Below are 13,291 nucleotides of genomic sequence, written 5' to 3' on the forward strand. Positions count from 1 at the left end.
CACAACTGCTTCAGCATCCCCACGGTCATGTGACCAAATTCAGACGCTTGGCAACTGACTCATATTTATGATGGGTGAAGGGCCCCAAGGTTCATTAACCACCTTTTGCAATCTTCTGAACAGCAAGATCAACAGGGAAGCAAGATTCACTGAACAACTGTGCCACTAACTTGACAACTGCAGTAATTCACTTAACAACTGTGGCAAGAACAGACATAAAATGGGGCAAAATTCACTTAACAAATGTCTGACTTAGCAACAGAAATTTTGGGCTCAATTGTGGTCGTAAGCTGGCAACTGCCTATAGCACTATCAGTATTTCAATGAAACTATTATTAACACAGTTTATAAAACAGGTTATACCTTGGATAAGTTTCTGAAGTGATATAGACTGCATCCTGAGCTGATGCCGATGAAGAGAATGAAATAAAATTCCCATTTTGTAATGGCAGAAGCTCCAATCCAATAAGTTCACCATAATTTCCATCGCCAAGCACAAACTCTAGGATACAAAGTTTTTCATCGGCAGATCCCTTATGCTCAGATTTCCTTAACACATGACGTACTGTTCCCGGAGTCACTTTCTTGATAGCTTTTATACCCAAAATCACAAGACTGATTGCATTAGCAATATTATCAGGCACTTTAGCAACCTCTTTTCCCGATTCCTGAAGGTAGTTTAACACAGCTTGGGTAGATTCCAAACTCTCATCCATTTCTGAAAAATATACTTCCTCTACCTTTACCCAGTTGCCACTGATGGAATAAATAACTTTGTCCTGGAATAACTTTTTCAGAAGAGGTTCTATAATTGGCTGCCAATGAACTTTCGTTGTATTTTTTTGGGGCCACAATCTGTAAATTAGCTCAGCTGACAAAGGAAAATCTGAATTTGTTTCTGTTTCCATTTGCTTAATGGCTTCCAGTATCAAAGTTGCATAGGCTTCAGGGACCACGTTGGCTACAAGAAGTTCATTCCACAAGGCTGCTGGATCTCGCCACTGATCAAGTTCTCGCCATTTTATACTTCTTCTGTTGTCTGTTAGACCAAAAAACCCACTAACGTGAACCGGCAAACCAGTCTTACTTTCCTCACCAGGAGGTAACGGAAGGAAACAAAATGCTCTTCCTGATAGTTGGGCCTCGGCTCCTTTTTCTTCTCCGCTGCTTGATAAAGACATGGCTATGCCAATAGTTGGGATATATTTCAAGTCATCCGCCAAGCAGTCCAATTCATTACATATTCCTCGTCCACCAACACTGTTACATACCAACCAAGATGTCTTTTGTGCATCTTTAACGCTCTCATCTTCTAAAACTATGTTTATATGGTACGTCACGCATGTTATACTATTACTTGGAATGCCTTTACAATACTGGTTTATTGCACTTCCCAAAATTTTGATAGAGTTGGGTCTTTCATGCTTCAAAGCCTTGTTTTCACTGGCTGTAACTCTAAAAATAAGCCGCTCGGTTCCATCAGCTTCTCTAACATGTAAGGAGACATCTTGCACACTTTTAAGGAATAAAAGAACTGTATCAGCGTCCGCTCTGAATGAATCAAACAGTTCTAGAATTTTATCCTTATTGTATAGATTGCTACTCAGCTGGGAAGGCTGCTGGCGAAGAGGAAAACGAAAGAAGGTGCCAGGGAAATGTCCGTTTTTGAAGGTTTCCTTTGTGCTTCCAAACACACCAACAAATGGTGTAAATTGGTCTGTTAGTTCGTTGATTTCTTTGATGTCATCTTTCAAGTTCCAACACTGGCCTGACTCAGAAGGTCCAAAAAGTTTTTGATGAGGATCCAACACTCCAATTTGGTCACCACTGAATATACTAGGAACATCTACAAGATAAAAGCAGAAATATGTAATTAGATGTCTGCATTAAGTACAAAAATAAAAACTTTGACGCTTTAGTCCCCCCCTTCTCTTTCTTTTCTTATCCAACACACCTTCTTCCTTCTATTTTTCCCAAACTAACCATCCTGTGAGGTGAGATAAATTGAAAAAGTGACTAGCCCAAGGTCACTCAGCTGGCTTCTTTCATAGCTAAGGCAGGACTTGAATTCATAACCTCTTGCTTTCTAGCCTGATACCTTAACCATTAGACCACACTGGTTTTAACACCATTTAGAATGACAAAACAATTCAAAAGCCATATCCCCCAATCCCTTTTTTTTAACTATGTGTCACAACTAGCAATCATACAGATAGCTTTTCTTCATGAAGATTTATTCCTAATCTGGTCTCTCAGTTCTTCCAATGGTCTAGACATCTTCTAATTTCACTCTGTTTTTAAAGAGATCTTCTGATGGACCTACGACTTCAGTAACAGAGTTGTCAATGCCTGGAATGCACTACCTGACTCTGTGGTTTCTTTCCCAAATCTCCAAAACTTTAACATTAGACTGTCTACTATTGACTTTACCCCATTCCTAAGAGGTCTATAAGGGGCGTGCATAAGTCCACCAGCGTGCCTACCGTCCCAGTCCTAATGTTCCCTTTTATTCATATCCATTTCATGTATTCATGACCATGTTTATACTTGTATCTGTTATCAAATAAATGCTTGATTAAATAAATAAATAATAAATAAAATATTTTTTTCTTATTAAATTCATGTTAAAACAAACTTAAAAAAAAGAAAACCAGCGCAAATCCCAGTGCATACAAAAGTAATGTGTCTTAATGTTAATTCTAAAGCATTCAAAAACATAATTGCAAATACCAGTAATGTGGTAAACGGAATTAAAACCAATTCCAAATCTCCCCACTTTGAGTGGATCATCTTTTTTCCTGCTCCTTGCTATCTCTTGAATGCCATGCCAGTCCTCAGGAGTGAAAACAGCATTGTTGTACACATAAAGTGCAGGACCTAGAGAGGGGAAAAAGCAACATAAACTCAAAAATGTTATGTTACCAATACAGTATAAGATATTTCAACAATGTGCAAATTTTACAAGCTGTGAACGTAAATTTTGCAATGGCAAGAGTTACTTTGGGCTTCTTACCTGCTAGTAAAAACCCAATGTAAGATTTTTCCATCAGACCAGAAATGGGGTTAGAAGAAGTATAACTAACTCGATACATATATCTCAAAGGGAATTATAATACAATTGTCTATGAGCTTCGGTTTCAATATTACTATCTTTCACAAATGAAAGTGAATATATGTGTCCCAGAATAATGTTGCAGGATCCAATCTGGGTTGATTACTGGGACCAGAGGTTTTGTCTTCTAAGCTTTCGGACTTGTGCTGGGACCCATCCTCAAGGAACTTCTCTTGCTATCTCTACGGGCAGAGCCCTCCCACATAAGGAATTTTACAATTTGCTATGATAATGCAGGAAAGCAGATAATTCAGACATGAAAACAGAATTGAAAAAGAGATTTTACCCTGGTACTGAGCCATGTCTTTAGACCAGAGGCTCTCTGTTCCATATTGAGTTTCATCATACAGAAACCTAACTTCTGTAGCCCCAGCATCTTCTGCATTCTGAATTAATTCCTGGAAACAGAATAGAACAAATATTATGTTAAAATATTCTAATTCATATTAATCCAAAGCTCAGTTGATTAGAATACCTCAGTCGTGGTGCAGGGACAAAGATGAAGAAGCAAGGTTGCAAAACACATTTACGCTAAAATTGTATTAAAATTACAAATAGGCACCTCTTTTGTCAAAGGTGATGATGACACATTTGGAAAAATATTTTACATCAGATTAATGACTGAGTGATTAAATGATGATTTGGAGCTGGAATGTAAGGCAGTTTGTAACTTTAAAAAAAGGTAGTCCTTGATCTCAATCTTGTAATCTAAAAGTTATAAAAGGGAAAGGAATGCACAGGGAAAAGAAAGCAAGAATATTCAGGTACTTAATCAGGAATCACAGAAGAAGAATAGAATTGAAAGGTCAGTTAGATTACTGAATCAAACTCCATGCTCCACAATTAGAATTAAAATATCCACAACACATATTTATCCACTAGGGCTAACCAAAGTGTTTAGAGGGATGATTTAAAAAGCAATCCCCTTTGCTTTTTAGGAACACCCTTCCGCTCCCCCCACAAAAAAAGAAAAAAAGAGGCCTCCCCCCACATCTTCTTGAATACTTACTGTAGATCAGTGTTTTTCAAACTCAGCAACAAACCAGCTGGCTAGGGAATTCTGAGAGTCCACACATCTTAAAATTGCCAAGTTAAAAATACACTGGTGTACATACCATGAGGTCTTCCCTTCATCATCTGAGGATACACATACATGAACCCAAAAACTTTTCAACCAAGATTGCTGCCAAAGCAAAATAGGTTTGGACAGATATTTTGGTCACTCTTGGATAACTGGTTCCACTGATAAACTGATCTTTCTGCTAGAAAATATTCTACAACTTCCAGTTGGAATTAGCTTTACTATAATTTAAACTGTGCTATTCCCTGCCCTTTAGGTTGACAAATAACATTTTTTGGCTGTTTGGTAAGAATCAGTTTAAGGATATTAATCTGAAACTGCATCTACATGGAGGGAAATATGCAGTGGAGTATCCCAAGGCTCTGTTTTAGGCCCAGTACTCTTCAACATCTTCATCAATGACTTGGACAAGGGGATAGATGGGGAATGCATCAAATTTGCAGATGACACCAAGCTGGCAGGAATAGCCAACACTCCAGAAGATAGGCTCGAGATATAGAAGGACCTTGACAGACTTGAACATTGGGCGCTATCTAACAAAATGAAATTCAATGGTGAAAAAAGTAAGGTTCTGCATTTTGGCAAGAAAAACAAAATGCACTGTATATGTGGTATCTTGCTCAATGACTGTGAGAGGGATCTTGGAGTCCTAGTGGACAACCATTTAAATATGAGCCAGCAGTGTGCAGCAACTGCCAAAAAAGTCAACACAGTCCTGGGCTGCATAAACAGAGGGATAGAGTCAAGATCACATGAAGTGTTAATACCACTTTATAATGCCTTGGTAAGGCCACACGTGGAATACTGCATTCAGTTTTGGTTGCCAAGATGTAAAAAAGATGTGGAGACTTTAGAAAGAGTGCAGAGAAGAGCAACAAAGATGATTAGGGGACTGGAGGCTAAAACGTATGAAGAACGGTTGCAGAAACTCGGTATGTCTAGTTTAATGAAAAGAAGGATTAGGGGAGACATGATAGCAGTGTTCCAATATTTCAGGTGCTGCCACAAAGAAGACGGAGTCAAGCTATTCTCCAAAGCACCTGAGGGTAGGACAAGAAGCAATGGGTGGAAGCTAATCAAGGAGAGAAGCAACTTAGAACTAAGGAGAAATTTCCTGACAGTTAGAACAATTAATCAGTGGAACAACTTGCCTCCAGAAGTTGTGACTCCTCCAACACTAGGAGTTTTTAAGATGTTGCATAACCATTTGTCTGAAGTGGTGTAGGGTTTCCTGCCTAAGCAGGGAGTTGGACTAACTCTGTTATTCTATTCTATTCTGACTAATCACAACTTTAGGCAAAACTCTATGGAAGGTCAGTGCTGGCAGTCTTTATCTTCTCTCTTTGCCGCAAACGGGATCAAATATTTTTGATCAGCACTTCAAATTCTTCTGCTTCTTATCAAAACACTTAGGTGTGAAAAAATATTGTTTATACCTTCCCTTTATAGTTCTGCTTCTATATTTAAAGTAAACATTCAAAAGAAACAATATTCTTTACATGACAAATTAGTAAGTTATGATTCTCAAAATTATGTTATAAAATTTAGATATGCAAATAATAATAGTGGTGAAAATGTATCACTGCACAGTTAGTGAATTTGCTCTGGTATCACAACATGCTATGATTTATCAAGATGGAAAAGACAGGAGTAAGTCTCAGCTTCCTGTTCCTTTTAGCATTATTGCTATTTTTTTTTAATTTGACAACCATCTAGAATTCTAAACCTAACATCCTTTAGTCTATGCCCATTTCACTATAATTTTTTGGAAATAGTAGAAAGGCTGAACTGACAAACAACATTACATAACTAACAAAACAACAACAATATTAGATAGGTACAATAGTTTTAATTACCTTAAGAATTTGCCCTCCTTCTGGGTATCTTCTTAAAATATCTTTAAGGAAATCAACAAGTGGAGGAGTGGTTTGCCCAAAGCGACCTAAATAAAATAAAATAAAACTGGTACTCCTGCACTTGAAATACTGGAAAATATACTTTTCATTACAGAATTGGTTTCAGATGTTTATAGGTAGAATCTCGGTAACAGCTTAATCTCACTTACTGGTAGCTGTTCTGTGATTAAAAAGCAAGTTAAAAATCAAGTAAATAGTAATAACAATCAGAGAATTAAAATAAAATGTATAAACAGAAGTGAAAAAAGATATAACCCTTTAAATCCCAAATCTAGTTCCATATCATGAGAACATGAGTGTTCTTGTAGCTCTCACGAGCACTTATGAATCAAAGCCAAGTAAATGGAAGGGCTCGTCTTAATTTTTCATATTGCTCCAGAGGCCCTACTCTATGAGATGTATTGTGGGGATTAAAAATAGAGGGACCAAACCCAGATACATTTTAAAAAGGAAAACCAGTGCAAACATCTCCCCAGAGAAATCCAATTTTTGAAACCTGCACAAAAATAGTACACAGTAACATCTGCACTCATTACAAAAAGCTACAGCCTGTAAAAGCCATGGTTTCTTAAAAACACCAGAAACAGCCAATATTAAAGATGAACAAACTAACTGTAGCTTATTTTGTCAAGTCCTGACATATTCTTTTTTTTTTAATGGAAATTGCATTTATACTTCTTAGGGTTGATTAAAGGTCTTGTCTAGCATTAAAAAAAAAGTAGGAATAAGCTGGAAAATCATAAATCTAAGTGCCCATATTCGTATAAATTTGCGTCGCTATAGGAGTAATATGTAAGCCAATATAACTATGACCTCAAACTAGTTTACTATCCTAAAATGAACCATGTACATTATGGGTTTATGTGATGTACAAATCCAATCTCATAAGCACGTATAGGACAAGTACTTTTGTATGGGCACCTGAAAATTTAATATTGGTTGTGGCAAAGTTTTTTTTGTTTTTTTTTGTAAGATGTTACATATGGAGCAGCAATATCAAACTAAACACACGCTCCTGAAACAGAATAAAGCTATTGCTAGAATTTGAGATATTTATTTCTATAGCAAATTACTAACAAATTTCAATACACAAGAATGTCAACTGTGTTTTTTCATTAGAATATTTCAATTTTTAAAAATACAAATACTAGAAAAACATGAATAAGGAAAGATGAACAGGTAAAGAAATGAATGGTTAGCATATTATAATTTACTATACCTCCTCCTTTTAGGCCCTTGGACAAAAGGTTTAGAAATACGTGATTCTGAGAAGACTGAAGATTCCCAACCGTGACCCAATTGAACAACTACAAGAAAAAGACTATTATTTAACATTCTATGTTCCTAAATAAGCATCAACAATTAATTACTTTATATGATACCAATCAATAAATGGCTACAATTACCAAGTGCCACAGTTACCAAATGTTGTGAAGCAAGAAGTTGTTAAATGAATTTTGCCTCACCGTGTGATCTTTCTTGACACAGTTAAGTGAATCACTGCAGTTGCTAAGTTAGTAATACGGTTGTTAAATGAATCTGGCTTCCCCATTAACTTTGCTTGTCAGAAAGTCCCAAAAGGTGATCACATGTCACTGCAATCATTATAAATACATGCCAGTTGCCGAGCATCCAAATTTTTGTCATGTGCCCATGAGGATGCTGTAATAGTCATATCTTTAAAAAACAGTCATAAATTACATTTTCAAGTGCCGTTGTAACTTTGAACAATCACTAAGTAATGGGTTACCAGAAATTATTACTGTTAGTTTCATTAAACAAATGGTTGCAAGTTGAGGACTACTTGTATTCAGTTTCACATTCAGTTATGACCCTAATGCAGCATCCACATTAGAGTCATAAATTTATGATCATAAAATGAGTTGATCACATGATTGATCTCATTTTACGTTTGTTTATGGCGGTTGTTAAGCAAAAACTGCAGTTATAAGTGGAAACATCACAGTTGTTAAGCAAACCCATTGTTCACTATGATGTACTTTTGCCAAAAATGGAAATGCTAGTTTTTCAGCAACACCATATAAAACAAGGTGAAGGGATGCTGCAAACAGCCATAAATGTGACCATGGTACAAAGGGCAGATATGTGACTGCAGGTGGGAGAGTGGCCATTGGAACATTTCCTTACCTCTCTTCCCTGGTAGAACAGAGACTGCTCAGCTACTGGAAAACCAGTCTCAAGATAAATTAACTCTTTTATGGCTCCCAGATGTGTTGAATAAGGTACCTCAAAGGTTCTGCAACCCACATAATCATGAAGAACAATCACTGTGATTGACCTTAATTAACAAGGAAGAAATAAATACTATCAGATTAACGGCTCATTGAATATAGCACTGTGAACAAATCATATTTATAAGCTTCCCAAAGTCTTTGCAAAGTTCGTAAATTGGGTTTCGCCATTTAACCGTCAATGCATAATTCTTTTATATTAATATCCACGGAAACCAATGATATCCAGTTCTACTTACTATAAATTTTAGATATGAACTGTTTTTAAAAAACATAATTTTTTTATCTGTTCTGAAGTCAATTACATTCAATCGTACATTTTAACTTTATGAGATTAAGTTAATTATAACTTAATTAAAACTTTATGAGATACAAATTTATCTTGTGTGCTTTCATAGATTTGAGAGAGCAGAGCAATTGACAAAATGAGACCATGTTCCTTTTATTATATCATTTTATAAAATGGCTATCTCTGGTTCTAGATACTGGTTTTGTTTCTATAATCTTTCTCAGAACTTACCAATAATTGTAAGATTTATCTACTTAACCCAAACAAAATATTTCTCTATTTCTACTTTTGTAATAGATAATTTAGTATTTGTTGAGACATCTATATTTGCATTTGTTTGTTTGTTTACTAAGCAATTTTAATTTTCTTTGAAAGAACTGTATTCCAAATCTATAACCATATTTTTCCATTTCTTATGTCATTCAGCTTAATCCTTTTTAAACTAGGGCACTTAATAATATACCAATATATAACAGGGATTAGACAACCCATAAGGGACGCAGTGGCTAGGGTGCTGAACTTGTTGATTGAAAGGTCGGCAGTTCGGCGGTTCAAATCCCTAGTGCTGCGTAAGGGGGTGAGCTCCCATGACTTGTCCCAGCTTCTGCCAACCTAGCAGTTCAAAAGCACGTAAAAAATGCAAGTAGAAAAATAGGGACCATCTTTGGTGGGAAGGTAACAGCATTCTGTGTGTCTTTGGTGTTGACTCATGCCAGCCACATGATCACGGAGACATCTTCGGACAGCGCTGGCTCTTCGGCTTTGAAACGGAGATGAGCACCACCCCCTAGAGTCGGGAACGACTAGCACATATATGCGAGGGGAACCTTTACCTTTACTTTTAGACAACCCATACTCCATTGGGTATTTTCAGAGATATTTCCTCACCTAAATAAACAGAATGACCATGGTAGGCAAAAAAAACAGTGGGAGTGGGAATTTCCATATGGGAAATTAGTAAGGAGTATTGGAAATCTTCCTTCCTTCCTCTCTCCCCCCCCCCTTTCTTTCCCCTTCCTATTAGTCAGAGAAGTGGCTGCTGCTGGGTGAGGGAATGAGCAAGGAATTGAGAGAGTGGTTGGAAAATTGTCACAGAATGTTGAAAATGATGTCATTGCAGCAGCAGCCAGTAGCACTAATGCAGTCACAACTTTCCTTAATTTCATTCCCTTGAGAGTCATGAGTGCCAGATTTTGGGTGCATTCTGTAGATTAACCCATTTGAGGTATCTTCCTTAAAAAAATTTGTTGCCCTATAAGACACCATTTCACCAAGGTAAAAATTATGAGAAGAATTTTAATAGTGTGTGTACGTGTGTGTATGTATATGATATTCACACACACACACACACATATATACACTCAGCCATATCCCATAATTTTAAATATAGCACACCAAGGATATATTCTAAATAATCATGGTGTTTGCTATATTAAAATTCAAAATTCCTTATTTATTCATTCATGCATGCATGCAATTCTATTCTATTCTATTCTATTCTATTCTATTCTATTCTATTCTATTCTATTCTATTCTATTTCTATTCTGATAAAATATTGCAAAATCTATACACAATAATCTATTTATTCTATTTCTTTCCCCTCAATTTTGTATAAACTGAACTACAGCTAAAAGATCTGTTTCCTAACTCTTTACAAAAGTCTATACAATATAAGCTACTCAGGGAACACTGAACTTAATAATTTGCTTGCAGCTATAGGTAACAAGGCATTATGTGCAGATAACTAAGTAGATTAACAGAAAAATAGAATGTTTTTATTCTCCACTTAACACAGAAATGTTTTAAGCGGCCTGGGAAAGGAAAACATTGATTTCTATGCCCAACAATGTAAGAAATGAAGCAAACAATTGCAGGAGATAAGAACCAAGTGTTTTTCTTAAAACACCTCAGCAAGCTACTAAAAGTTGGCAACCTGTTGAAATTACAGCATTTAAAAGTATGCTTTTAAATTTTAAATTTAAAGGATTTATGTAACCATAAATCTCCAACCAGTCAAAATAATAATAAAGAAAAGCCCGATGTTTACTGTATTATGATGAGAAGGAAGCAGAATAAAATGTGAAAAATAAACCACTGCAATAGCAGTGAAAGAATACCAATCAACAATGATTAATTACTAAGAAAATATTTTGAGGAGCCTTCCTATATTTGAGTGGAACGCATTTCACATGTATGTCACAACCACAGAAAATAGGAATCAAGGCACCCCAGCATTATATACTGTGTTTTTGTTCGTTTCATAGATTATCAACACATTTGTCTCAACTTTACATTGTTCCCAAAACTTACAACATCAATGCATACATAAAAATAATGATAAATACATACATGTGTATGGGAAATATGTACAGAAAACACAGGGAAAAAATGTATACATAGGCCTTGACTTAGGACCACAATTGGGATCAGTATTTCCATTGCTAAGCAAGGTGGTTGTTAAGTGAGTCATACCTAATTTGATGATCTTTTGTGCCAAGTTGTTAAGCGAATCACTGCAGCTGTTAAGTGTGTATTGCAGTTGTTAAGTTTCTCTCATTGACTTTGCTTGTGAAGAGCCAGCTGGGAAGGTAGCAAATGGCAACCACATGAGAGGCTACAACTGTCCTAAACAAATAGTGGGTTGCCAAGTGCCTGAATTTTGATCATGTGACTATGGGGATGCTGCAACTGTTCTCACAGTATGTGAGAACTTTTTTCAGTGCTGTTGCAGATTTGAACAGTTAATAAATTAATGGTTGCTAAATGAAGGACTACTGTAATATATTTACATGGCAAATTCAACTGCAAGCTATCAGTGTGACACAGCGAACCAAGTATAAGTTTACCCCCAGCCTTTGAAGCCTATACTTTGGGCCAGATTTATTTTTCTACTTAACATATTTCCTAGCAAGATGGTACAAATGTGTTCAGATTCTGTTCCATGAAGTTGCTTTAGAGCCCACGGGGCTCAGACATAGTACCTGTCTGAAAAGCTTTATAGCAACTATATCTTTTCCCAGGACAATTTGGCAGCTACCAAACTGACACAACTGCTTTACAGAGTTGCATTTGTGCACTTCTGCACTGCACAGATCTATTTTCAGAGGTTTTTGAGGGGGGGGGGCTATTGCCTTAGGCACTCCTAGGAAAAATGAGATATAAATGCATCAAATAGATAATCTCCTGTTGTATGGCTGTGTATGATTAACTATTAGCTTATACAGTACATTTTTTTCCATCTTTCAAGCAATTCTCATTAAATCCAAGTTTCTTTGCCATTACAAACAGGCAAGGAATTTCTCTCAAACCTCTTGAGCACCCTTTCTACTCTTCTGAGGATCCTCATTTGTCTCTTATTCTCCAGGAGTTTGCATTTATTCTTTACTCCAATCCGCAGAAGCATCATTAGGAGGGGAGTGGTAGAGTGCCAGGAGTAGCACTATCAGCTGAGTAACAATGCAGAGGTGGGTGTGGGCCTTTCACACCAGCATGTAAAATGTGATACATGCACACACACATACATACATGCACACCACATATATCCTTTTAATCCTACTGTACTAAGCATGCCTTTTAAAGATTCGGGGAAACAAAACACAGAGTTATGAGATCTTCTGGGCCACCCTAAAATCCAGTATATATATATATATATAGGGGTATGTTTGGGGGCTTGAATCTACACCTTAAGATGGAAACGCTCAATGCACATAATATATCCCACCCTCTAAAGTGCTTCGTCCAGGTAATTCCCGGACAGCATTAGGACAGTTTGAATTACAAAATAGCCGAAAACACAAGATTAACAACGGTTACACAATAGCAAGCCGGGCAATAAAGATCCACTGTAACCCTGTGTGTCACGTCGCCAACCAGAGGTGGCGCCCCGGTTTGGGGAATCCTGCCGCAGGAAAACTGAGAAAAGCCGGGGCCGTGAAGCAAACTACGGTATATTTCCCACCCAGGACATCATCCTCTCGAGGAAACGCGGCTCCCATTGTAGTCGGGTAACGGCCTTTCCCAAGCTGCAGCAACAGCAGCGGCCGCCACTCCCCGGCACATTCAGCCGAGAGCCGCAGCGCCATCCTCGCGGGTGAGAGACAAACTCCAGCCCAGGGACCCCTGGAACGCGCCGGGGGTCTCCAGCGCCTCTCCAAAACGGCTCCCCAAGTGAGCGCCACCCAGCTTCACTCACATGCCCTTCCAAGCTTCCTCGCCGGCCTCCTTCGCGGGCCGAGCCTCCTTTCCGTGACGGGCAGGGCTGTTGAAAGTCACCGCGGCGCCCGCCTATCCGGAGGCAGGCTAAAAACCCGCTAGCCGCAGCATCGAAACAGGCCTCGCGCTTTCCGCCAGCCAGCGCCGCGCCGCGCCGCCGGTTCCGCACATGGGGAAAAGGAGAGACCGCCCTAAGAGGACGGACGGAGGGAGGCCGACGGCGGAGGGAGGGAGGAGAGTCTCTGCAGGAGGGGGGGGGAAGAGCCGATGGAGGGGAGCGCCTGAGCAGTAAAGGGTCAAACGGAGGGTAGCCCGGGAGAAGGAACGGAAGGGCAGGTGGCGTTGCCTTCGGCCTGCGACAGTTGCAGGGGTTATAGCACTCAGCTCGCTGGGTGCGAAACGTGGAGGAATCCTAACCCCGATGTATC

At 38.2% G+C, this 13,291-nt stretch overlaps 1 protein-coding gene across 3 annotated transcripts in view; it reads right to left on the reverse strand.

Moving 5' to 3' along the window:
- Nucleotides 1-13,036, reverse strand: part of SACS (sacsin molecular chaperone) — a 29,679-nt gene extending 16,643 nt beyond the window's left edge. For 2 of the 3 annotated variants that reach the window (XM_058185814.1, XM_058185813.1), the window contains exons 1-7: nt 12,844-13,036; nt 8,258-8,408; nt 7,329-7,416; nt 6,050-6,135; nt 3,399-3,510; nt 2,731-2,877; nt 364-1,846 (exon numbers count right to left, since the gene is read on the reverse strand). In XM_058185814.1, coding sequence (XP_058041797.1) covers nt 364-1,846; nt 2,731-2,877; nt 3,399-3,510; nt 6,050-6,135; nt 7,329-7,416; nt 8,258-8,408; nt 12,844-12,845 — 2,069 coding nt within the window. In that variant the 5' untranslated portion in view covers nt 12,846-13,036. Of the gene's footprint in view, nt 1-363; nt 1,847-2,730; nt 2,878-3,398; nt 3,511-6,049; nt 6,136-7,328; nt 7,417-8,257; nt 8,409-12,843 lie in introns of those variants that run through there. The other variant, XM_058185815.1, reaches the window with a different exon arrangement.
- Between the last annotated feature and the right edge of the window lie 255 nt (nt 13,037-13,291).

Source organism: Ahaetulla prasina, chromosome 5, assembly GCF_028640845.1.
Source record: "Ahaetulla prasina isolate Xishuangbanna chromosome 5, ASM2864084v1, whole genome shotgun sequence".
NCBI classification, from domain to species: domain Eukaryota; kingdom Metazoa; phylum Chordata; class Lepidosauria; order Squamata; family Colubridae; genus Ahaetulla; species Ahaetulla prasina.